Raw genomic sequence first — 27609 nt, forward strand, 5'->3', positions numbered from 1 at the left:
TCTCTACAGATATACCTGTTACCTAACACTTTCTCTACAGAAATACCTGTTAGCTAACACCTTCTCTACAGAAATACCTGTTAGCTAACACCCTCTCTACAGAAATACCTGTTACCTAACACCCCTCTCTACAGAAATACCTGTTAGCTAACACCTTCTCTACAGAAATACCTGTTAGCTAACACCCTCTCTACAGATATACCTGTTACCTAACACTTTCTCTACAGAAATACCTGTTAGCTAACACCCCTCTACAGATATACCTGTTACCTAACACTTTCTCTACAGAAATCCCTGTTACCTAACACCTTCTCGACAGAAATACCTGTTACCGAACACCCTCTCTACAGAAATAACTGCTACCTAACACCTTCTCTCCAGAAATACCTGTTACCCAACACCCCTCTCTACAGAGAGACCTGTTACCTAACACCCTCTCTACAGATATGCCTGTTACCTAACACCCCTCGCTACAGAAATACCTGTTTCCTAACACCTTCTCTACAGAAATAACTGCTACCTAACACCTTCTCTCCAGAAATACCTGTTACCCAACACCCCTCTCTACAGATATACCCGTTACCTAACACCCTCTCTACAGATAAACCTGTTACCTAACACCATCTCTACAGAAATACCTCTACAGAAATACCTCTACAGAAATACCTGTTACCTAACAACTTCTCTACAGAATGACCTGTTACCTAACACCCTCTCTACAGATATGCCTGTTACCTAACACCCCTCGCTACAGAAATACCTGTTAGCTACTAACACCCTCTCTACAGATATACCTTTTACCTAACACCTTCTCTCCAGATATACCTGCTACCTAACACCTTCTCTACAGATATACCTGTTACCTAACACCCCTCTCTACAGAAATACCTGTCAGCTTACAACCTCTCTACAGATATACCTGTTACCTAACACCTTCTCTACAGAAATACCTGCTACCTAACACCTTCTCTACAGAAATACCTGTTAGCTAACACCCTCTCTTCAGATATACCGGTTACCTAACACCGTCTCTACAGATATACCTGTTACCTAGCACCCTCTCTACAGATATACCTGTTACCTAACATCTTCTCTATATAAATACTTGTTAGCTTACACCTTCTCTACAGAAACCCACTCTACATAAATACCTGTTTGCTTACACCCTCTTTACATATATACCTGTTAGCCAACAACTTCTCTACAGAAATACCTGTTCACTAACACCCTCTCTACAGAAATCCTCTTTACAGAAAAAAACTGTTTGCTAACACCCTCTTTACAGAAACCCTCTTTACATATATACCTGATCTCCTGATGATGTACTTACAAGTAAGGCATAAGTAATACTGAGTCCCACAGAGGAAGGAGTGGCCTGTCCGGCAAGACAAGCAGTAAGACTGGACACTGCGGCCAGGAACACCACAACAGCACCCATATAGTCCTGTATTACAAACATACATATAATCAACAAGGGACATCACTCTGTCAGCAAAATTTGTATTTTTTAAATAGAAGGAGTCTACTGTGGTCCTCATTGTTCTGTAGAGGGAACCAGTTGAAATGTTAAACTTATTTGATCCCTGTGACATTGAAAAAGTGGGTCAATATTATCAATGTTAACACCTTTGATAGCCTATACTCAAACAAGGTATAGAATGTGAATATATGACTCTAGGCGTCAGGGATCTATAGAAGAAGTTTTTAAAAAGTAGTTATACCAACCAGTCTGATGCCGAGCCAGCGGTTGACAGAGTGTATAAATAGCAGAGGTGTTGTGTTGTTGTTTATAGCTTGTATGGCTTGACACTGGAACTGACCCTCCGCTCTGAAAGGTAAAGAGAACCATTAACAGAATCAACAGTTACCAGACTGAATGTCAATAGAATTCAGGTTTACCAGACAGAATGTCAACAGAATTCAGGTTTACTAGACTGAATGTCAACAGAATCAACAGTTACCAGACTGAATGTCAATAGAATTCAGGTTTACCAGACAGAATGTCAACAGAATTCAGGTTTACCAGACTGAATGTCAACAGAATTCAGGTTAACCAGACTGAATGTCAATATAATTCATGTTTACCAGAATGAATGTCAATAGAATTCAGGTTTACCAGACTGAATGTCAACAGAATTCAGATTTATCAGACAGAAATGTCAACAGAATTCATGTTTACTAGACTGAATGTCAATAGAATTCAGGTTTACCAGACAGAATGTCAACAGAATTCATGTTTACCAGACTGAATGTCAACAGAATTCAGGTTTACCAGAATGAATGTCAATAGAATTCATGTTTACCAGAATGAATGTCAACAGAATTCAGGTTTACCAGACTGAATGTCAACAGAATTCAGGTTTACCAGACTGAATGTCAACAGAATTCAGATTTATCAGACAGAAATGTCAACAGAATTCATGTTTACTAGACTGAATGTCAACAGAATTCATGTTTACCAGACTGAATGTCAATAGAGTTCATGTTTACCAGACTAAATGTCAACAGAATTCAGGTTTACCAGACTAAATGTCAACAGAATTCAGGTTTACCAGACTGAATGTCAACAGAATTCAGGTTTATCAGACAGAAATGTCAACAGAATCAAACTGAAACATCCACACAATCAAAGGTAAATGTAGATTTTAGAAATCAAGGAAATGAGCTACCTTGAGGTTTAACATTTTTTGTTGACATTATTAGTAAGGATGGTAGGATTTGTTCCTATCGATTTCTTCTCTAAAAAAACAAATTTCCAGTTGTAATGTACAAAATATTCCAACAATATAACTATTTGATGGCAAGCTCTGTTGTAACTTACTTGTACGCTCTAATAGTCTGTATGCCATTCAGTGTCTCCGAGAAATGTGAAAATATTGGAGACTTTGTTAAATTGTCCAATCTTTGTAGCTCTCTGAAAAGATACAAATCATGTTTAACAATTAATTAAACACAATGCGTTGATTAAAACCTCTCAATGAGTTCCTTAAGAAAAGAAAACACAAAACCTTTCAATGGGCTTTAAAAGATGTATAAACATTTTTCTTATTAGGATTCCTTCATTCATTTTATAGACTTTATAGGGAAAACATTGATGAATGGATTAAAGATCTTGAATTTAGCTCCAGTGGCATTCACCAGGATATAAAGTAAAACCTGTTTACCTTGAAGTTGCCCTGAAGAATGTCTGAACACAGTAATACAGAACGAGGAGTGGAATGGCCGCCAGGAGGAAGTATGGCGTGCCGATGCTGTTCACAATAAGTGCCGAGATTGTCAGGAAAAAGCATTTCATCAGGGATTCGAGCGTGTTCGGTAATTTCTATAAAAATGTAAACATAATTCTACAACTGTAGAATCCGTTACTGGATGATATTTACAGCCAAGCAGCTTTTTATAAAGCGCCAAGCCAGTTCTAATTGTAGAAGTACTACCATGCTATAATGTCATTTCACAAATTTTAATCAATCACAAAAACTCTGAATTTACATTTTTTACACTACCTTATCACGGGAAATTTTGCTTTTTGACCTACATAATGAAGGTGACTTAATCATTATAGTGAATAGTGTTAAACAACATGAAACTACTAAGCATTGCTATCAAATGTAAAGGGCAAAATTAACTAGGAGCAAATAAGGATTTTACCTTCATAAGGCAAAAGTTTGACTGAGCGAAAGTTTGGCAGTGTACAGTCATGATTCTTGTATTACAGAGGTAACTCATTATAGCCAACACAATCAGACAGAACAAACTCCACAATAATATATATGTTGTAAGATGTATGTGTCACCCAGAGTTAGGTAAAGTTTGACTAACCTGATCAATTTGTGACATGTCTGATGAAAACCGGTTTAGAATTCTCCCTGTTGGATTGGTATCAAAAAACCTTAAATAGTAAAGAAAACATGGTTAGAAATATTGTAGACAACAATATGCAATACTGGGTAATTGTATTATACTTCATTGTAATTGTGTTATACCTGGGTTTTATAATTGTATTAACTGCAAAAAAATATCAAATTAATGTATAATATTATTTTATTATACCATAATTGTATTACACTATATAATTGTATTATAATATGATTGTATTATATTTCATTTAAATCTGTAAATTCTAAACACCAATAAACTGATCCTTCATGACCTATTTATACAAAGTATAGATGTTGATAACAAGGAACGAGTAAGAGACTGTTAACACATTGAAAACGTTTTCATTTAGATGGTAAAACATAAATAAATTTGAGTCTTGCATATTCAGCCATCATTTTGAGATTGTTGGACTATCGAACAAGTTGAACTGTCCCCTAGTACACTGGCGGAGTAGTGGGACAATTGGTTTAGTGGTGACTGGGTTTAACAAGGCTCTAATGTATATGTATGTGTCTTAGTTTTCTCTGGGTAATTGAGCAGATTTAAAGGTGTACTGACCTTATAGGTACATGTAGAATGGTATCTAGCATGGTGGAGTGGAGCACTTTAGAGGCCTGAATCCCAGCAACATATAGGAGACCACTGGCTAACATGGCACCTCCGATGGCTGTTAGGTTTAGTATGGAGTACATTCTCATGTATTGACCGTTATCTAATGTCTGAAAGTAAATCAAGATTGTTAGTTCTTAGTTATAAGCCTTTAACAAACTGATAGATTACACAAAAACACAATTGATAATATATCACATACATAAATGAAAATTAAGACAAAAAACTTGTGATAAAGCAGACTTTAAGAATCTTAAGGGGATGGTTGATCTAAACATATATTCAATACATTAACATGCATGAGTAATAACATCTATTATCACATAATGTACTGTACATGTGTTGTCTAGTGAATATACCCTTGTCATATTTTTTCATCATATTTGTTTGCGTATTAACCCATGCAATATGACCCATCAGCCCTGTGATTGGTTGTAAGTTTCAATTATTTCAATTGTGATGTCACGCCTAGGACAGGTACATGACGTCACAGACTTACACACTGGAGTCAAAATGACGGCTTTTGACATTTCAATGTTGCATGAAAAGTGTCGTTTTACTATAATAAATGCCACAAATCTCAGTTATAGGATAAAACAGATTTCACACTCATTTTCATTTCATATGAAATTTATGAAACTCTTCACAAATTTTTCATTTTAGCTCGCCAGAGGCTCGCTAAATTGAAACATTCTTCGACTCGTTTCATAAATCTCATATGAAATGGAAAATCATGTAAGATCCGATATTTGTAATGTAACAAAGAATCGCATAATGATGCCAAGAAGTTTCCCTTGATTTGTTTTACTAAATTTGAGAAAATGTTGTTTAAAGTATTTTACAGATATTATAAAATAAATATTAACTTGTTCCCTCAGTTTCATATTTGTAAACAAAAGAATCACTTGACATAAAGTTGAATAGGAAAGCTGGATACAACAAGAGGTCCAATGGGCCTACATTGCTAACCTGATATTAATCTCAAACTTGTAATCTTAAAAGTGGACTAAAATACAGCTACAGGCAGAATATCAGTGTTTGATTCATAAGTACCTATTAAAAGATTTAAACATATGACGCCTGTGACCTTGAATGTCAAACAAGGACATTAGGTTGAAAGTAGGTCAAGGTCATTAATTTGAACAAACTTGTGGTCCTTCATCCAAGCATGCTACAAGCCCAATTTCAGTTTCCTGGACCTTTTGGTTATTGAGAAGTCGTTTGAAGATTTTACGACATTTGGCCCCTGTGACCTTGAAAGTGGGTCAAGGAAATGCATTTGAACAAACTTGGTAATCCTTCATCCCAGCATGCTACAGGCCCAATATCAGTACCCTGGGCCTTTTGGTTATTGAGAAGAAGTTGTTTGAAGATTTTAAGACATTTGACCCCTGTCACCTTGAAAGTTGGTCAAGGTCATTCATTTGAACAAACTTGGTAGCCCTTCACCCAAGCATGCTACTGGCCAAATATCATCTCCCTGAGCATTTTGGTTATCGAGAAGAAGATGTTTAAAGTTTTTAACATATTTGACCCCTGTGACCTTGAATATGGGTGAAGGTCATTCATTTGAACAAACTTTGTAGTCCTTCATGTCAGCATGCTATTGGCAAAATATCATCACCCTGGGCATTTTGGTTATTGAGAAGAAGATGTTTAAAGTTTTTAACATATTTGACCCCTGTGACCTTTAATATGGGTGAAGGTCATTCATTTGAACAAACTTTGTAGGCCTTCATGTCAGCATGCTATTGGCAAAATATCATCACCCTGGGCATTTTGGTTAGTCAGAAGAAGTTGTTTAAAGGTTTTTTTAGACAATTGACCCCTGTGACCTTGAATATAATTGAAGGTCATTTATTTGAACAAACTTGGTAGCCCTTCACCCAGCATGCTACAGGCCAAATATCAGTACCCTGGGCCTTTTGGTTATGGAGAAGAAGTTATTTGAATATTTTAAGATATTTGACCCCAGTCACCTTAAAAGTTGGTCTAAGGTCATTCATTTGAGCAAACTTGGTAGCCTTTCATCCCAGCATGCTACAGGTCCAATATCAGTACCCTGGGCCTTTGGGTTATTGAGAAGAAGTTGTTTAAAGTAAAATATTGATGCCAGACGGACGCCGAACGCCGCACAACCTTCGGGCCAGGTCAGCTAAAAATGAATATCTAGATTATTATGATTATTGATCCCTGTAATGTTCTTGTTAATCTGGCCACCTACAACACCCAATACTCATTTTCTAGAAGCTATTGATAACATGATGCCTTACCAACTCTCAATGTTACACTGGCCCCCTATAACACCCAATATTACTTTCTGGAAGCTATTGATAACATGATGCCTTACCAACTCTCAATGTTTCACGGGCCCCCTATAACACCCAATACTCATTTTCTGGAAGCTACTGATAACATGATGCCTTACCAACTCTCAATGTTACACTGGCCCCTATAACACCCAATACTCATTTTCTGGAAGCTATTGATAACATGATGCCTTACTAACTCTCAATGTTACACTGGCCCCCTATAACACCCAATATTACTTTCTGGAAGCTGCTAATAACATGATGCCTTACCAACTCTCAATGTTACACTGGCCCCCTATAACACCCAATACTCATTTTCTGGAAGCTACTGATAACATGATGCCTTACCAACTCTCAATGTTTCACTGGCCCCCTATAACACCCAATACTCATTTTCTGGAAGCTGCTAATAACATGATGCCTTACCAACTCTCAATGTTACACTGGCCCCTATAACACCCATTACTCACTTTCTGGAAACTACCGATAACATGATGCCTTATTAACTTTCAATGTTAAACTGGCCCCTATTAACACCCAATACTCTCTTTCTGGAAGCTGCTGATAACATGATGCCTTACTAACTCTCAATGTTACACTGGCCCCTATTAACACCCAATACTCTCTTTCTGGAAGCTACTGATAACATGATGCCTTTCTAACTCTCAATGTTAAACTGGCCCCTATTAACACCCAATACTCTCTTTCTGGAAGCTACTGATAACATGATGCCTTACTAACTCTCAATGTTACACTGGCCCCCTATAACACCCAATACTCATTTTCCTGATTTCCTGAAGCTGCTGATACATGATGCCTTACTTACTCTCAATGTTACACTGGCCCCCTATAACATTACAATAGATCCCTATAATCCTGAGGATCAAATGGCTAGAGGTGATTAACTGTTACAGGTCTTGAGAGAGTAATATTACTTTCATAACAAGAAAACAGAATGATGTTGAAATTTTATACTTACCTCATTGCTGTTGCTTGATATTTGTTTCCTGACTTGAAAGTCTGTGACTGCCTCTGTCCATGAAGCCAGAATCATGTTACTGGCCACGAAACAGGCATGGTACATCACATAAATCAGAAGCACTACAGCTGCCAGAGGAGGGCAGCTCGAGCGGATATAGCTCATGTACACACCCATAGCAACTGCCCCAATTTCACGATGCTCTTTCTTAATCAGCTTTCCAGACGATTCAGCATCTGTTTTGCTCCCTGTAAACATATTACACATGTATATCATTACAGAATTTTCCAGCTTAACAAAAAAACAAGAGGCCCAGAGGGCCTGAATCGCTCACCTGGATATCTAAGCAATCATGGCAAAATGTTCTCCAAATGAGATCCAAGGGAATATGCCAGACCCCAATGCCAATTCTTGTAGTATGTCTGTATTAGATTTTTCATGCCCAGCAATATAATGTATGGTTATGGGGTGGGGATCTCAACTGTTTCCAAGGTGTGACTCAGAAACTAGATCCCTAGAGTTGTTGCCAGACCCCAGGATCAGTTCTAATATCATGACTGCATTCGTCTCTTTTTGTCCAGCATTTGTATTTAGAGTCTTGGGGTGGGGATCTCAACCGTTTTAAAGTTTTGACACAGGGGTTAAGTCTGCAAGGGTGGGGCAGACCCCAAGGCCATCCTGGAAGCATGTGTGCATCCATCTCTTTATACTCAGCAATTGTATATATGCATGGTTATAGGGAGGGGATCTCAACTGTTTCCAAGCTGTGACTAAGAAACTAGGTCCCTAGGGGTTCGGTCAGACCCCAGGGTCTATTCTAATATCATGACTACTTTTGTCTCTTTATGCCAAGCATTTGTTTATATAGTTCTGGGGTGGAGATCTCAACCGTTTCAAAGTTATGACCCAGGGACTATGTCTCAAAGGGTGGGGCCAGACCCTAGACCATCGTGGAAGCAAATGTGCATGCTTCTCTTTATACTCCACAGTTGAATATATGGTTATACCATTTCCAGGTAATAAACATTTTTTGGCCCACCCCTTAGCACGGGGGTTTCAGCCCCAACATTTGTACAATTTTGAATCCCTGCCTCCCATGAATGCCACTGACCAAATATGATCAATATCCATGGCATAATTCTACAGAAGAAGTCGTTAATAGCAATATAGCCAAATTGCCCCCTTTTGGACCCTCCCTTCAGCCCTCTGGGGGGTCAGCCCAACCATTTGTACAATTTTGAATCTCCACTACCGAGGGATGCTTCCAGTTAAATATGGTTGATATCTACCTCTAAGTTCCAGAGAAGAAGTCGCTTAAATCAATATAGCACAATCGCCCCCGATTTGGCCCCGCCCCACAGGTCCCTGGGGGACCGGACCCACGGTTTGTATAAAATTGTTTCCCCTTCACCCAAGGATGCTTCAGACCAAATATGGAACAAATCCTTTCATTCCTACAGAAGAAGAAGGATTTTAAAGAATTTACTATGTGTTCCCTATTGGGCCCTGCCCCTCAGGCCCCTCAGGGGCCTGGCCCACGGTTTATATTAAATTGGTTCCCCTTCCCCCAAAGATGCTTCAGACCTAATATGGAACAAATCCTTTATTCCTACAGAAGAAGAAGGATTTTAAAGAATTTACTATGTGTTCCCTATTGGGCCCCGCCCCTCAGGTCCCTCCGGGGCCAGACCCCCGTTTAATACAAAATTGGTTCCCCATCCCCAAAGGATGCTTCAGAACAAACATGGAACAAATCCTTTCATTCCTACAGAATGAGAAGGATTTTAAAGAATTTTCTATGTTTCCCATATTTGGCCCCACCCCTCAAGCCCCTCGGGGGCAAGACTCATGGTTTATACAAAATTGGTTCCCCTTCACTGAAGGATGCTTCAGACCTTCGGGCAGGTGAGCTAAAAATGAAACTTTAATTTAAATAAGACAATCTATTAAAAAGCTTATGTTTTAAATGATTAATAGAAATAAAATGTCTGTAAGACACGGATGCCTGCTCCCACGCCTAATAACTTAAGTAAGGTCAGAGGTCAATGTCAAAGGCAAAGGTTACTAAAAGTCATGCACAATGCTGTACTCACAGAGGAGAATATGTATCTAAAGTTGTGTGACCCAAGCTACAGTTCTAAGTCTATAAAGGTCCTAATTGCAAAATCTGAACTGGCCAGATGAACAAATGTAAGGACGTACTAACAAGGGGGACACTTGATGCCCTGAATAACAAAGATGGCCTCTTCCTGTTTTATAGTAAGCCATCTTTGTTCCTGTGTCATACACAACTTAACTTGTTCCTGTATCATGAATGTTAGTATTTCTCGTGCCAGTAGCTTGGTGTCCTGATCACTTGTGCATACATCATGGTTACATGTGCCAGTACTATGATTGCTTTTACTGTGCCGGTATTATAGTTACCTCTGCCCATGGCATGGTAACTTTTACCGTGTCATGTTCATATGTGTCTATGTTATGGTCACCTGTGTCTGCGTCATGGTTAACCGTGTCTGTTTCATGGTTACCCCTACCTGTGCCCATGGTTACTTGTTTAGATGTCATGTTGTCATCTGTGTCTATGTCATGGTTACCTGTGTCTGTATTGTGTTTACCTCTGTCTGTGTCATGGTTAACCTGCCTGTGCCCATAGTTACCTGTTCAGGTGTCATGTGGTCACATGTGACTGTATCATGTTAACCTGTGTCTTTATCATGGTAACCGGTGTCAATATCATATTTACCTGTGTCTGTGTAATGGTAACCGGTGTCTCTATCATGTTTACCTGTTTTTGTGTCATGGAAAGCTGTGCAAGTGTTATGGTTACCTGTGTATTTATCATGGTAACCGGTGTCTGTATCATGTTTGCCTGTGTCTGTGTCATGGTAACTGGTGTCTGTATCATGTTTACCTGTGTCTGTGTCATGGTAACCGGTGTCTGTATCATGTTTGCCTGTGTCTGTGTCATGTTTACCTGTATCTTTATCATGGTAACCGGTGTCTGTATCATGTTTACCTGTATCTGTGTCATGGATACCTGTGCCAGTGTCATGGTTACCTCTGCCTGTATCATGGTTACCTCTGCCCGTGCTGTGATGACTGTGGTCCTCAGTGTTAATGGCTTCTTGACTTGTGGTTTCCTCCTCCATGTTTGAAAGCTGTGTAGACAGACGTCGATGTGACAAAGATCCGATCATCTGTCAAACAAAACTGATGCGTCACTTACAATCAACAACACTCATTCCACCTGTCTACAGAACTGAGAATGTAGTTCCAGTGTTGTACTGAAGTATCTGCTCCAACTCATCAGGTACAAGAATAAAGTTGGACTTATCCACGAAAACAATCAAGATCAAATAGATTAGGAAAAATGAGTTACTTGTTTGAGGTTGAAAGAATGTTTGATTTGACCAGGTATGATTATATCATGGTTCTACTGATCTAAAATTCATCATGCCATCAGCTCACTTGGATGTTTTTGTCAGATGAACTAAAAACACAAAGGGATGAACTAAAAAACATCAATGTATTACCGTAATATATGGTCTTGTCAAATATATAAATATATGTTCATAGATAAGCAATTCATACAATCAATACAATTTGAGGATTTTGCAGGAGCTACCTTAGCAGGTACTGACTACTAGTCCTATGCCACCTTGCTAATACATCCGCATAAATGTTTGCCTGCATGTGTACTAGTGGTTCTCTTTTTCTGATGCAACATCAACTAAACAGCACCTATCAAAGAACACGTCATTGAAAATCTATAAATATAGACTTCAAGGTATGAACTCTGCGCCTGTCTGCGTGGAAGGCAGGAGTGTTAACTACTCTTCAAGATCTACCAACTCCTATTTCTACTGGTGAAACAAACTAACCTGTCCTGATGGACGGCGGTGACCCTCAGGTTTGAGGAGATTTTCTGACGCCATAGCCAGGTCCGATTCTGTGTGTTCTGGTACCTCCTTGTTGTCTGCTCCCAGTGGTTCTTTCTGGCTGTCAACAACAGACAATATTGAAGAAATGATTCTCTGCAGACGACATAGCAAAAACCACTCTACACACATCAGACATCATACTAAGCAGGCACAATTGCGGAAACCACTTTCAAAAGACAACACAGAAGAAACCACTCTCAGAAGACAACACAGAAGATACCACTCTCATCAGAAAACAGAGAAGATATCACTCTCACCAGACAATGTAAAAATACCACTCTCAACAGACAACACAGAAGATACCACTCTCATCAGACAACACAGAAGATACCACTCTCACCAGAGAACACAGAAGATACCATTCTCACCAGACAACACAGAAGATACCATTCTCACCAGACAATGAAGAAGATACCACTCTCATCAGACAACACAGAAGATACCATTCTCACCAGACAACAGAGATGATACCACTCTCACTAGACAACACAGAAGATACCACTCTCATCAGACAAAGTAGAAGATACCACTCTCACCAGAAAATGTAAAAAATACCACTCTCACCAGACAACACAGAAGAAACCACTCTCACCAGACAACACAGAAGATACCATTCTCACCAGACAACAGAGATGATACCACTCTCACTAGACAACAGAGAAGATACCACTCTCACCAGACAGCACAGAAGATACCACTCTCACCTGACAACAGAGAAGATACCACTCTCACTAGACAGCACAGAAGATACCACTCTCACCAGACAACAGAGAAGATACCACTCTCACTAGACAACAGAGAAGATACCACTCTCACCAGACAACAAAGAAGATACCACTCTCATCAGACAACAGAGAAGATACAACTCTCACCAGACAACAGAGAAGATACCACTCTCACCAGACAACAGAGAAGATACCACTCTCACAAGACAATGCAGAAAAAAACACTCTCATCAGACAACAGAGAAGATACAACTCTCATCAGACAACAGAGAAGATACCATTCTCACCAGACAACACAGAAGATACCATTCTCACCAGACAAAACAGAATATACCACTCTCACTAGACAGCACAGAAGATACCACTCTAACCAGACAACAAAGAAGATACCATTCCCACCAGACAACACAGAAGATACCATTCTCACCAGACAATGTAGAAAAAACCACTCTCACCAGACAATGAAAAAGAAACAACTCTCACCAGACAACACAGAAGATACCACTCTCATCAGACAACAAAGAAGATACCACTCTCACCAGACAATGTAGAAGATACCATTCTCCCCAGACAACACAGAATATACCATTCTCACCAGACAACACAGAAGAAACCACTCTCACCAGACAACAGAGAAGATACCACTCTCACCAGACAACACAGAAGATACCATTCTCATCAGAAAATGTTGAAAAAAACACTCTCACCAGACAATGTAGAAGATACTATTCTCACCAGACAACACAGAAGATACCATTCTCACCAGACAACACAGAATATACCACTCTCACTAGACAGCACAGAAGATACCACTCTAACCAGACAACACAGAAGATACCATTCCCACCAGACAACACAGAAGATATCACTCTCACCAGACAACACAGAAGATATCACTCTCACCAGACAGCACAGAAGATACCATTCTCACCAGACAGCACAGAAGATACCACTCTCACCAGACAACAGAGAAGATACCACTCTCACCAGACAACACAGAAGATACCACTCTCAAAAGACAATGTAGAAGATACCACTCTCACCAGACAATGTAGAAAAAACCACTCTCACCAGACAATGTAAAAGATACCACTCTCACCAGACAATGCAGAAGATACCACTTTCACCAGACAACACAGAAGATATCACTCTCACCAGACAACACAAAAGATACCACTCTCATCAGACATCACATAAGATACCACTCTCACCAGACAACACATAAGATACCACTCTCACCAGACAACACATAAGATACCACTCTCACCAGACAACACAGAAGATACCACTCTCACCAGACAATGTAGAAGATAACACTCTCACCAGAAAATGTAGAAAATACCACTCTCACCAGACAACACAGAAGAAACCACTCTCACCAGACAACACAGAAGATACAACTCTCACTAGACAACAGAGAAGATACCACTCTCACCAGACAATGTAGAAGATACCATTCTCACCAGTCAACACAGAAAATACCACTCTCACCAGACAACAAAGAAGATACCACGCTCACCAGAAAACACAGAAGATACCATTCTCACCAGAAAATGTAGAAAAAAACACCCTCACCAGACAATGTAGAAGATACCATTCTCACCAGACACCACAGAAAATACCACTCTCACCAGACAACAAAGAAGATACCACTCTCACCAGACAACAAAGAAGATACCACGCTCACCAGAAAACACAGAAGATACCATTCTCACCAGACAATGTAGAAAAAACCACTCTCACCAGACAACACAGAAGATACCATTCTCACCAGACAACACAGAAGATACCACTCTCACCAGACAACAGAGAAGATACCACTCTCACCAGAAAACACAGAAGATACCATTCTCACCAGAAAATGTAGAAAAAAACACTCTCACCAGACAATGTAGAAGATACCATTCTCACCAGACAACACAGAAAATACCACTCTCACCAGACAACAAAGAAGATACCACTCTCACCAGACAACAAAGAAGATACCATTCTCACCAGACAATGTAGAAAAAACCACTCTCACCAGACAACACAGAAGATACCATTCTCACAAGACAACAGAAAAGATATCACTCTCACCAGACAACAGAGAAGATACCACTCTCACCAGACAACACAGAAGATACCACTCTCACTAGACAACAGAAAAGATACCACTCTCACTAGACAACACAGAAGATACCACTCTCACTAGACAACACAGAAGATACCACTCTCATCAGACATCAGAGAAGATATCACTCTCACTAGACAACACAGAAGATAACATTCTCACCAGACAACACAGAAGATACCATTCTCACCAGACAATGTAGAAGATATCACTCTCACAAGACAGCACAGAAGATACCATTCTCACAAGACAGCACAGAATATACCATTCTCACCAGACAACACAGAAGATATCACTCTCACAAGACAGCACAGAAGATACCATTCTCACCAGACAGCACAGAAGATACCACTCTCACCAGACAACACAGAAGATATCACTCTCACAAGACAGCACAGAAGATACCATTCTCACCAGACAGCACAGAAGATACCACTCTCACCAGACAACACAGAAGATATCACTCTCACAAGACAGCACAGAAGATACCATTCTCACCAGACAGCACAGAAGATACCATTCTCACCAGACAACACAGAAGATATCACTCTCACAAGACAGCACAGAAGATACCATTCTCACCAGACAGCACAGAAGATACCACTCTCACCAGACAACACAGAAGATATCACTCTCACAAGACAGCACAGAAGATACCATTCTCACCAGACAGCACAGAAGATACCATTCTCACCAGACAACACAGAAGATATCACTCTCACAAGACAGCACAGAAGATACCATTCTCACCAGACAGCACAGAAGATACCACTCTCACCAGACAACACAGAAGATATCACTCTCACAAGACAGCACAGAAGATACCATTCTCACCAGACAGCACAGAAGATACCACTCTCACCAGACAACACAGAAGATATCACTCTCACAAGACAGCACAGAAGATACCATTCTCACCAGACAGCACAGAAGATACCACTCTCACCAGACAACAGAGAAGATACCACTCTCACCAGACAACACAGAAGATACCACTCTCACCAGACAATGTAGAAGATACCACTCTCACCAGACAATGTAGAAAAAACCACTCTCACCAGACAATGTAAAAGAAACAACTCTCACCAGACAATGTAGAAAATACCACTTTCACCAGACAACAGAGAAGATATCACTCTCACCAGACGACACAAAAGATACCACTCTCATCAGACAACACATAAGATACCACTCTCACCAGACAACACATAAGATACCGCTCTCACCAGACAACACAGAAGATACCACTCTCATCAGACAACACAGAAGATACCACTCTCACCAGACAATGTAGAAGATAACACTCTCACCAGAAAATGTAGAAAATACCACTCTCACAAGACAGCACAGAAGAAACCACTCTCACCAGACAACACAGAAGATACCACTCTCATCAGACAACACAGAAGATACCACTTTCGCCAGACAATGTAGAAAATACCACTCTCACCAGACAATGTAGAAGATACCACTCTCACCAGACAATGTAGAAAATACCACTATCGCCAGACAATGTAGAAGATACCACTCTCACCAGACAACACAGAAGATACCATTCTCACCAGACAACACAGAAGATACCACTCTCACCATACAACACAGAAGATACCACTCTCGCCAGACAATGTAGAAAATACCACTCTCACCAGAAAATGTAGAAAATACCACTCTCACCAGACAACACAGAAGATACCACTCTCACCAGACAACATAGAAGATACCATTCTCATCAGACAACACAGAAGATACCACTCTCACCAGACAACACAGAAGATACCACTCTCATCAGACAACACAGAAGATACCAATCTCATCAGACAACACAGAAGATACCACTCTCGCCAGACAATGTAGAAAATACCACTCTCACCAGACAATGTAGAAGATCGCATTCTCACCAGACACCACAGAAGATACCACTCTCATCAGACAACACAGAAGATACCACTCTCACCAGACAATGTAGAAGATACCATTCTCACAAGACAACACAGAAGATACCACTCTTGCCAGACAATGTAGAAAATACCACTCTCACCAGACAATGTAGAAGATACCATTCTCACCAGACAACACAGAAGATACCATTCTCACCAGACAACACAGAAGATACCACTCTCACCAGACAGCACAGAAGATACCACTCTCGCCAGACAATGTAGAAAATACCACTCTCACCAGACAATGTAGAAGATACCATTCTCACCAGACAACACAGAAGATACCATTCTCACCAGACAACACAGAAGATACCACTCTCACCAGACAACACAGAAGATACCACTCTCACCAGACAACATAGAAGATACCATTCTCACCAGACAGCACAGAAGATACCACTCTCACCAGACAACAGAGAAGATACCACTCTCATCAGACAATGTAGAAAAAAACACTCTCACCAGACAATGTAAAAGATACCACTCTCACCAGACAATGTAAAAATACCACTCACACCAGACAACACAGAAGATACCACTCTCACCAGAAAACACAGAAGATACCAATCTCACCAGACAACACAGAAGATACCACTCTCATCAGACAATGTAGAAGATACCACTCTCACAAGACAACACAGAAGATACCACTCTCACCAGACAACACAGAAGATACCACTCTCATCAGACAATGTAAAAGATACCACTCTCATCAGACAATGTAGAAGATACCACTTTCACCAGACAACACAGAAGATATCACTCACACCAGACAACACAGAAGATACCACTCTCATCAGACAATACATAAGATACCACTCTCACCCGACAACACAGAAGATACCACTCTCACCAGACTAAAATTCAATTAGAAATGATGTCCAAGAATTAATGACAATTTGTTTCACACATAAGTATGTACATACATATACATGTTCACAAATACAAGGGGATCCAAAAACAATCAGTCCCCTAACAGTGGTACAACCAGACTTTACATTATTGATGACTGGATTATTAACGCTCAGCTATATATGCTTCACTGATCATTAATAAATCCTAGATTTACCTGGGTTCTTGTGTAGATTTGAAGTCCCTTAGTGCCCGTCTCCAGGACTCGTACAGGTCTGGGTTGACCTTCTTAACATCTGCCAGCTTTCCTTGGTTCTGAATACTCCCTTCCTTCATAGCTATAACCTGCACACAAACAACACATGTTATTATGTCACATTTACTCCCTTCCTTCATAGCTATTACCTACACACAAACAACACATGTGATTATGTCACATTTACTCCTTTTCTTCATAGCTATAACCTACACACAAACAACACATGTTATTATGTTACATTTACTCCCTTCCTTCATAGCTATTACCTACACACAAACAACACATGTTATTATGTCACATTTACTCCCTTCCTTCATAGCTATTACCTAACCACAAACAACACATGTGATTATGTCACATTTACTCCCTTTCTTCATAGCTATAACCTACACACAAACAACACATGTTATTATGTCACATTTTGTCCCTTCCTTCATAGATATTACCTACACACAAGCAACACATGTTATTATGTCACATTTACTCCCTTCTTTCAAAGCTATTACCTACACACAAACAACACATGTTATTATGTCACATTTTGTCCCTTCCTTCATAGATATTACCTACACACAAGCAACACATGTTATTATGTCACATTTACTCCCTTCTTTCAAAGCTATTACCTACACACAAACAACACATGTTATTATGTCACATTTACGCCCTTCCTTCATAGCTATTACCTACACACAAACAACACATGTTATAATGTCACATTTACGCCCTTCCTTAATAGCTATAACCTACACACCACACCAAACCATGTTGCCTTTCTCTGTGTACTTTTTATTCTTTCCACATTAAAACTCTCTATGCACTTCCATCCAGGACAGCAAGATTGATTAAATGTAAGATGATAAAACTTCTTATTATTTTGTCGTAAATGAATTTGAATCAAATGGAGTTTTCTTTATTTTTGCATGATTGGTATGTGATTGGCAAGATTTAATACTGTATACCATGAAATTTTTGCCAACTTTCACCCTTCACCAATTAAATCCATTTTTGCCCAGTTTTGATTTCGCCCATCACTTTCAATTGCTGTGTAAATTATGATGTTTATTGATGTTCACTGTAATGATTAATTCACTCCATTACCGTTGGCGAAAAAAACGTGAAAATTAAAAAGCAGCAAAAAAAATCCGGTATACAATATACACAACCATTGACATATAATTGGCCTGTCAAATTGAGGTACTGGAGGTGTTGAGTGACCTAGACTTACATGATTGGCCTGATTGAGGTACTGGAGGTGTTGAGTGACTTAGACTTACATGATGAGCATGATTGAGGTACTGGAGATGATGGGTGACAAGGATGACCGTCCTTTTCCTCCTCAACAGTCGCTTCAGTATAGCAATCTCAAAAACATGCTTCCCTACATGGGCATCCAAAGCAGATAGTGGATCGTCCTGAAAACCAGAATAATCCACGATTGAGTGAATTTTGTACAAAGGAAATCTTTGCCGTTTTATAATATATAATCCTTAAATACGTCTAATTTCTTGTTTTGTTGGTAATAATATAAATATTCTTGTTTTTAGGTACATTTGTTTTCTTCGTGATTGCTTTTGAACCACGAATATAAATACAATGAATATTTCTACAACTCGAAAGAATAAACACAATGAAAATTTGAAAATTATTTGACCTTTATTTCAATCAAAAAAGTGCACACAAAAGTAATATATACATTGCACGTGTATAATTATGACCATGTTACAACAACTAAGAAACGTATGCAAAAGCATTTAATACTGAACATGTTATAGATTCTACTTTTGTATAAATGAAATGAACTTTACTCTACCACATCCAAGGAAAGTGTCATAGAATCCAGGGTTAAACACAAATTGATCGTTATATTAGTGTCAGCTTTTGGAGTAAAGAGTTCTGGCGATGTTGACTAACCAGTATTATTGTGTCAGCTTTGAAGTAAAGAGTTCCGGTGATGTTGACTTCCCAGTATTATTGTGTCAGCTTTGGAGTAAAGAGCTCTAGCGATGAATACCAGTATAAGGCTACATTCGCGTATCCCGGTTGAAACGGTACGTGTGGTGCAGAAATTTTCCACGATAAACGAATACACTTGGACCGTTCTATAAGCAGAGCTAAAAATCCACAGTTTCGGAGAAAAAAAACCAATGTATCAAGAATATTATGCCCTTCTCTCACGCGTCCACTAAATTACATAACGTATCTTAAAAAATACATATGACTTGACATTGTTTAAGAAAGAAATAACGCAAATTGGCAATAGTCAGCATTTTAGTTTCGGTCAGGTACGTCTGTACCCCTAAATCTACACGTACCAAATTTTCCTGAGGTCAGCCTCGGTCCAAATCTGTACCTGTCGTTTTCTTTACAGGTTCAACCGGTTCAACCGTTTCAACCGGATACGCGAATGTAGCCTTATAGTGTCAGCTTCGGAGTAAAGAGTTCTGGTGATGTTGACTCACCAGTATTATAGTGTCAGCTTTGGAGTAAAGAGTTCTGGCGATGTTGACTTACCAGTATTATAGTGTCAGCTTTGGAGTAAAGAGCTCTAGCGATGTTGACTTACCAGTATTATAGTGCCAGCTTTGGAGTAAAGAGTTCTGGCGATGTTGACTTACCTGTATTATAGTGTCAGTTTAGGAGTAAAGAGTTCTGGCGATGTTGACTTACCAGTATTATAGTGCCAGCTTTGGAGTAAAGAGTTCTGGCGATGTTGACTTACCAGTATTATAGTGTCAGCTTTGGAGTAAAGAGCTCTAGCGATACTGACTCGTTGTTTCTGTCCTCCACTGAGGTTCACACCCTGTTCAACAAATTACAAAGAGGGGTTAAATTCATGTTTAAAGCCTGAAACTACAAATACTTTGGTGATGATGTCTAGTGAACTGGACAAGAGTTTGGTTTGGGTTTTAAAAGTGCTTAGAACAGCCTACAACTGACACTTTATACACAGTGTTTTATTACATGGCAGTAGTTGTGTACCTTTCTCATATCTCTGTTTGCCTACCACCACCATACCTCCAGAACCCTGTCTTTCTTCCTATCGATGAACTGTACCAACTTTACTTTCTTTTTCCTACATTTCCCCTATTTTATAATCTATCCCCCATATAACTTCCCTGATCCTGCCCCCCCCCCCCCCCCCCCCAACTTCCTTCACTGTGCTGTGCCCCCTTCCCCATTTTCATATTTTCTCCTATCTCCATACTGTTCTCCCCTTTCCCGCTTCCACCTTTTCTCCTATCTCTCCGTACTGCCCCCCCCTTCCCTGTTCCCACCTTTTCTCCTATCTCCGTACTGCCCCTCCTCCCTGTTCCCACCTTGTCTCCTATCTCCATACTGCCCCCCCTCCCTGTTCCCACCTTTTCTCCTATCTCCGTACTGCCCCCCTTCCTGTTCCCACCTTTTCTCCTATCTCCGTACTGCCCCCCCTTCCCTGTTCCCACCTTTTCTCCTATCTCCGTACTGTCCCCCCTCCCTGTTCCCACCTTTTCTCCTATCTCTGTACTGCCCCCCCTCCCCTGTTCCCACCTTTTCTCCTATCTACGTACTGCCCCCCCTTCCCTGTTCCCACCTTTTCTCCTATCTACGTACTGCCCCTCCTCCCTGTTCCCACCTTGTCTCCTATCTCCGTACTGCCCTCCCCTCCCTGTTCCCACCTTTTCTCCTATCTCCGTACTGTCCCCCTCCCTGTTCCCACCTTTTCTCCTATCTCCGTACTGCCCCTCCCTGTTCCAACCTTTTCTCCTATCTCTTAACTGTCCCCCCTCCCTGTTCCCACCTTTTCTCCTATCTCCGTACTACCCCCCCTTCCCTGTTCCCACCTTTTCTCCTATCTACGTACTGCCCGCCCTTCCCTGCTCCCACCTTTTCTCCTATCTACGTACTGCCCCCCCTCCCTGTTCCCACCTTGTCTCCTATCTCCGTACTGCCCCCCTCCCCGTTCCCCCCTTTTCTCCTATCTCTGTACTGCCCCTCCCTGTTCCAACCTTTTCTCCTATCTCCGTACTTCCCCCCCTTCCCTGTTCCCACCTTTTCTCCTATCTCTGTACTGCCCCCCCCTGTTCCAACCTTTTCTCCTATCTCTTAACTGTCCGCCCTCCCTGTTCCCACCTTTTCTATCGCCGTACTGCCCCTTCCCTGTTCCCACCTTTTCTCCTATCTACGTACTGCCCGCCCTTCCCTGCTCCCACCTTTTCTCCTATCTACGTACTGCCCGCCCTTCCCTGCTCCCACCTTTTCTCCTATCTACGTACTGCCCGCCCTTCCCTGCTCCCACCTTTTCTCCTATCTACGTACTGCCCGCCCTTCCCTGCTCCCACCTTTTCTCCTATCTACGTACTGCCCGCCCTTCCCTGCTCCCACCTTTTCTCCTATCTACGTACTGCCCCCCCTCCCTGTTCCCACCTTTTCTCCTATCTCCGTACTCCCCCCCCTTCCCTGTTCCCACCTTTTCTCCTATCTCTGTACTGCCCCTCCCTGTTCCAACCTTTTCTCCTATCTCCGTACTGTACCCCCCTCCCTGTTCCCACCTTTTCTCCTATCTCCATACTGCCCCTCCCTGTTCCCACCTTTTCTCCCATCTCCGTTCTGCCCCCCCCCCCCCCCCCCCCCCCCCCCNGTTCCCACCTTTTCTCCTATCTCCGTACTGTCCCCAGCTGGCAGCATGGCTATATCTGGCTGTAAAGCACATGCCTGTAAAACTTTGTTGTATCTGAAAAAAAAAAATATACAGACATGATCTATATTCCTAATGTGAAAGACTTAAAACATGTTAATTATCTATAAACCCATTCCAATAAGGCTATTTACTTTTGAATATTAAATTCTTCCACATAGATACCTTACCAGTGATATGCAAACTTAAGGTTATCACATTATGAATTCTTAGATTTGGAGATGAGAAATCAACTGAAATTTTCTCCAATACAAAAGAGGTCCATGGACTCTAATAGTTCATCTGGAGTTTACTTGTCTCTGACTTATATTTCAAAAGAACAAATTAATTAAATAAACAAACTATTCCTTTGCCCAAAAAAGATTCCCGCCTTTCTTTACCTTAAAACCTCTCAATATTCAAAAGAATCTGTTAAGAGTAATACCAAAGTTTTACTTTCTTCACAAACACTGTACGTATTAAACGTGTCGCAACGTTTTAAGACCTACTGGTCCCTTTGTCAAGCTATTACTTGGTTAAAGGTTTACACAAATCTGATCCCTATGACCTTGAAAGTGGGTCAAGGTCTTTCATATGTGTACAAATTAACTGTTTAGCCCCTATCTTCCAGAGCCAACAATATTGCTTGTATCAATTATGTTTTTTTTTTAATTCTGTAAAATCTTGATATATAAAAATATCAGTACATCTCATGATCAATGTACACAAATGTGGTGTATTATTGTCTGAATTCCTTGCAAGCTTTTTATGCTCTTCATATACAACCTTGATCTAAAACATTCAACAATTATTGGGGGACACAGGTTTGGTTATGCAGTTGTTAATATACAAATCACAGTTTAAAAGCATGTCATAGCTACCTTCGCCACTGGAATGGCTGTCCAAACAGGATGTTGTTCTTCAGTGAGGCATTCAGTAACCATGGTTTCTGGGATACATAGGCACGCCTTGTTCCTCTGTGGAAATTTAAGATCTCAAATTACAAAAATACCACAATTCAAATATACTAGTATGTCATGATAAATAAGAATTAATCGTTTTAGTAAAAGAATGTAAGTTATTAAGCAATAACATTTTTTTTCCAAGATCGTTATTTTTACAATTCTTAAAGATAATGAACTAATATTGTCCTTAACTTGGATAAGTTTGAATTGCCCATTCTCTTGTTTGAGTTTTTGAAGCTTGAAAGCAGTTGTGTGACCTTGACCTGACATTCTAAGTATGGCCAAGTGACCCTGACCCGACCTTTTTACTTGGATCAGGTTGAACTGATAGCCTACCTATTCCAGTCTACTGTTCCGGACACGGTGATCATTTCTCCTAATATTGCAGATAACAACGAAGTCTTTCCAGATCCTACAGGACCAACAATAATTGTCAACTTTCCTGAAAAAAGATTTTTTTTTAATAGCTATATGAACATAAATGAACCTAGTTTCCTTTATTCTTCATTGCTTCTACTCTGTATAGTTTTGTGTTATTTTCACATATAGGTGTTTGATTTGTAGCTTTAAGGTTGAAAGTTATGTACAGTTACTTGCCTTATAGAGTATGCATAACCTTGTCTACATGATGACTCACCTGACGGTATTTTGATGTCTATGTTTTTCAGCGACAATTCCTTGCTTTCCAGCTCCCAGGAGAAATTGCCATGGTTGACTTCCACTGTTGCCCGAGGTTCTATTACCGTGGTAACATCAGCCACATCATCCTCATCCTCTGTGGATACACCGCTTGTGTGGCGGCGTCTGCCAGACTCAGTAGGCTCCAACACTGTCAGCACTGGAGAGGTAGAATAATTACTCTGTGAGTGGGAGGAGCAATATCTATGGTGTGTGAACACCTAGGCCAATTTGTATCTCACATATAAAACAGCTGTGATTTAGTATGATTTCTGTCAAGTCTGGATAAAGATCTTCAAGGCATGTTTTCATGTCCATTTGGTATACAATGTGATACACCTGTATTACCTGACCCTGCTGACGTTCTGCCAATGCTGGCACGCTTGTTGGGCTCATGCGTGTCCAGAAGTGAGGCTCGACTGCCATGGCGACTGTGCATGGGTGTTCGGGAGTATGTACTCTCCAGTGAGCTGAGGGAGCTGGTATCTTCATCTTTCCTCAGTAGAGAACTTGTCTTCCTAGTTCCATTAGATATATCCACCATCAGTCCAAGTTTCATACTCTATAAATAACAACCTCAATGTCATACTCTGTACACATCATTAACAATTAACTCCAGTTCCATACTATGTGCATATTAACCCTTTCACCACTGTAGACTATAATGGACTCATCCAGATCAATTCATGGGAGAGTTTGATAAAGTTACATAGGGCTGAAAGGGTTGAAAAGTGTGGGAGTAGAAACTATCAATATACCTGGTACCATAACACAATACATTTGTGTATCACACAATAACACTGCCAGACATTACATGTTTCTGAGATCAAGATTCCAGAACAAAACTAATGTGACTTAGCAGTCATGTTGAACATCTGGAGGGGCATGTATACTTCCAGTGTGAAGGAAATCAGTAACAAGCCAACTTAGTTGAAGGTAACATGAGTAAATATGGACAGAAATTGCTGAAATGTCACATCCTTCATAAAAGGGATATCTACTGACTAGTATCCAGTTGTCTGATATGCAGTTAGGAACTGCTCACAAGTGTTTTTGCCTACTGTAAAAGCATAATATTTCGTTGGGGATTTTATTAAGTTTATTTTGTGGTTTTAAATAAACAAAGAATGCATTATGTGTATATCGCTTTTTGCATATAACTACAGTATAGAGCATGGCGGATTTGACCAATACCAATCGAGTGAGTTTTAAAATATTGATTCCACGCATATAATCCCAACAAATGTGTCCCCATATAAAAACAACGAAATCTAACCCCAACGAAAATATATGCTTTTACAGTATTGTTTGTGACGGTTGTCGGACTATCAGTGTTAACCAGAAAAGGATCTCGAAAAACAATGTATTGTATATCATAGCCTGTTACTGTTATCTACAAATAAACAGAAACTGTGACTGACACTCTGTCCTTATATAAATGAAATTAATATATGTTCAATATCTGAGATAACTTTAGTATGAGTAGATTAATCAGGCTGTGATTTTTGTAAGAAATGAGAGATTTAGATAAATAGCCTTATGTCCAGTAACTTGTTTTAACAAGAATGGCTATCTATATCAAGATAAGCTATTATAGCATAACATTATGATGCTAAAGGTAATTAGAAAACTCCTACATCTAAATCCATTGTCTCCACCCCTATGCTGTGTGTGTGAGTCTTGGCATCACGTCCACCAGGTCCCTCTACCTCCTCAGCAAGGAAATACGGCAATAGACGCTTCACACTGACATCAGCTGTGACAAAGGTGTTGATAAAGTGAGTGATGAGCCAGCATGGGACTTGTAGAAGATTGAACAGTGACAGGGTGGACAGGGCTTTCCCCACAGTAAACGGCTCGGTCTCTAGGTAGGGGTGGATCAAAAATGCCTGTAACAAAAATTACCTTCATTCACAAAAGATGACTCTTATGTTAATACATGTTTTTTTTCTTTATAAACTATTGGCTTTCTTTTTGTAAAATTACAAAACTGTATACTTGGTTTGTATAAAGCACACCTTATACCCTGTGAAAGCCAGATTTCAACTTTACAGGCTTAAAGTTTGCATCTTTAAAACTTCATCATTGTGGAAAACCTAAGTTAAGGAATATCTGTAAGTTGAGAAATATTCGTGAAACTTGGGCAAGTTTCTATTTGAGCAAGTGTGTATCAAAGTAAAATGTTTACTTACCACCATTGTTCCTATGGCAGGTACAGCAACACCAATAATAGCTGTAACAGAGATAAACACACAGTACGAACAAGAATGACAAGGTCCAGACAGTAGATAGCAATAGTAATATCTATAGTAATACAAAAATACATATGTACATGTAACTGTTCTGTTTCACTGTGTCTTGAAAAAGGAACGGATCGCTCCGAAAATTTGACAACCTAAACTTGTCCACACTGTTGGAATTACTTCTTTGCCCCATATAGTAATACAATAATATAAATTGTAATACAATAATACAATAATATTAGGTTCATTGTTTTCACATAATACTTTCATGAAATATGGGTCAAAAGGTATATTTTTTAGACCTATTTTGGGAGAACTTAATCTGAATCAAACCATTCTGTACTGATATAATGTAAATTGTAGTATAGCGCAGGATCCAACAAAACCACAGCAGGGGTCATGCTTTGATGATCTTTTATTGCAGCCAATCAATGCAACTCCCTTAAAATTCTTCATAATCGAAAACAAATGAAGCATCAAATTATGGAGATGAAGGTCACCAGGACATGACCCTAATGCAATGTTGACAAATCCAACATTAGAGTGTATCAACGGAGCACAGGTATGATTCTAATCAAGACTGGCAAAAACTTATCAATGACAAAGTCTAGTGTCCAGATTCGAGTCTAAAATGTTTGGAAGCAAGTTTGAAATTGGCTGTTGCAACATTATGTTAATTCCTAGAATTATTGTTTCAGTTTTGTAGTGATACAGTAACACATTTTTGGAGATCTGGAGGTGAACAATCGTATTGTTGATACCATGGAGGCTAAAACCAATCACAGAGCGAGACCTATATCTTGTTGCGGAAATGAGAAAAAAACGAGATAGTTATAATTGTTAAAATGCAGTTTTAACACAACCACACTTAATAAGAGTATGCAAAACTTACACAATAGAACTCTGAATATTGAGTTGAAGTACAAGCATTTCAATTCATCTGCACGGGTCTCAGTTATGCTGTTGTTGAAAAATGGTTCCCATGCCAACAGCTTTACCACACTAATACCCTGTATAACCTCGTTGGTCTTCTTCACTCTGTTATCTGCTTTTGCCTGGAAAGTTAAAAACGTTGTACTTAATCAAGTGAATAATGAAAACCATGCTGGTAGAAAATTAATTTACATCAATACAATAATGAATTCAGTTAAAATCTGTACCTTAAGAATACACAGTGTCCAGAAAAAAACTTGTTAGCATAACTGATGTTTTAAAAGCTGTGAACTACATCCCTATTGCTATGAGCATCTATCTACAAGCAGTAAGGTACTTACCATACATTTCTTCTGGATGTTTGAGAGACCGTTACCGGTGAAGTACTGGAGAGGAGCAGCCAGTATAACCAGGGACCCTCCGATCACAGCACTCCAGCCAAGTTTGTAGTACATCAGCAGGAGGGCAATCATAATCTACAACATAGACACAGGTTTATTTTGGAGACTTGTACATAATGAGTT

General features: G+C 39.8%; 1 protein-coding gene across 1 annotated transcript in view; it reads right to left on the reverse strand.

Moving 5' to 3' along the window:
- LOC110446045 (ATP-binding cassette sub-family C member 8-like) overlaps nucleotides 1–27609 on the reverse strand; it is a 46187-nt gene that overhangs the window by 12655 nt on the left and 5923 nt on the right. Inside the window, exons 7-27 of the mRNA XM_021491001.1 lie at nucleotides 27427–27561; nucleotides 27045–27207; nucleotides 26102–26142; nucleotides 25547–25798; nucleotides 24258–24471; nucleotides 23869–24069; nucleotides 23568–23673; nucleotides 23148–23243; nucleotides 22239–22323; nucleotides 20332–20412; nucleotides 18887–19024; nucleotides 17568–17695; nucleotides 11661–11778; nucleotides 10796–10976; nucleotides 7780–8027; nucleotides 4438–4598; nucleotides 3820–3889; nucleotides 3165–3322; nucleotides 2822–2914; nucleotides 1726–1828; nucleotides 1331–1444 (exon numbers count right to left, since the gene is read on the reverse strand). Coding sequence (XP_021346676.1) covers nucleotides 1331–1444; nucleotides 1726–1828; nucleotides 2822–2914; nucleotides 3165–3322; nucleotides 3820–3889; nucleotides 4438–4598; nucleotides 7780–8027; nucleotides 10796–10976; nucleotides 11661–11778; nucleotides 17568–17695; nucleotides 18887–19024; nucleotides 20332–20412; nucleotides 22239–22323; nucleotides 23148–23243; nucleotides 23568–23673; nucleotides 23869–24069; nucleotides 24258–24471; nucleotides 25547–25798; nucleotides 26102–26142; nucleotides 27045–27207; nucleotides 27427–27561 — 2886 coding nt within the window. The remainder of the gene's footprint in view (nucleotides 1–1330; nucleotides 1445–1725; nucleotides 1829–2821; nucleotides 2915–3164; nucleotides 3323–3819; nucleotides 3890–4437; nucleotides 4599–7779; nucleotides 8028–10795; nucleotides 10977–11660; nucleotides 11779–17567; nucleotides 17696–18886; nucleotides 19025–20331; nucleotides 20413–22238; nucleotides 22324–23147; nucleotides 23244–23567; nucleotides 23674–23868; nucleotides 24070–24257; nucleotides 24472–25546; nucleotides 25799–26101; nucleotides 26143–27044; nucleotides 27208–27426; nucleotides 27562–27609) is intronic.

This window comes from Mizuhopecten yessoensis, unplaced genomic scaffold (assembly GCF_002113885.1).
Source record: "Mizuhopecten yessoensis strain PY_sf001 unplaced genomic scaffold, ASM211388v2 scaffold2461, whole genome shotgun sequence".
Classification (NCBI taxonomy): Eukaryota; Metazoa; Mollusca; class Bivalvia; order Pectinida; family Pectinidae; genus Mizuhopecten; species Mizuhopecten yessoensis.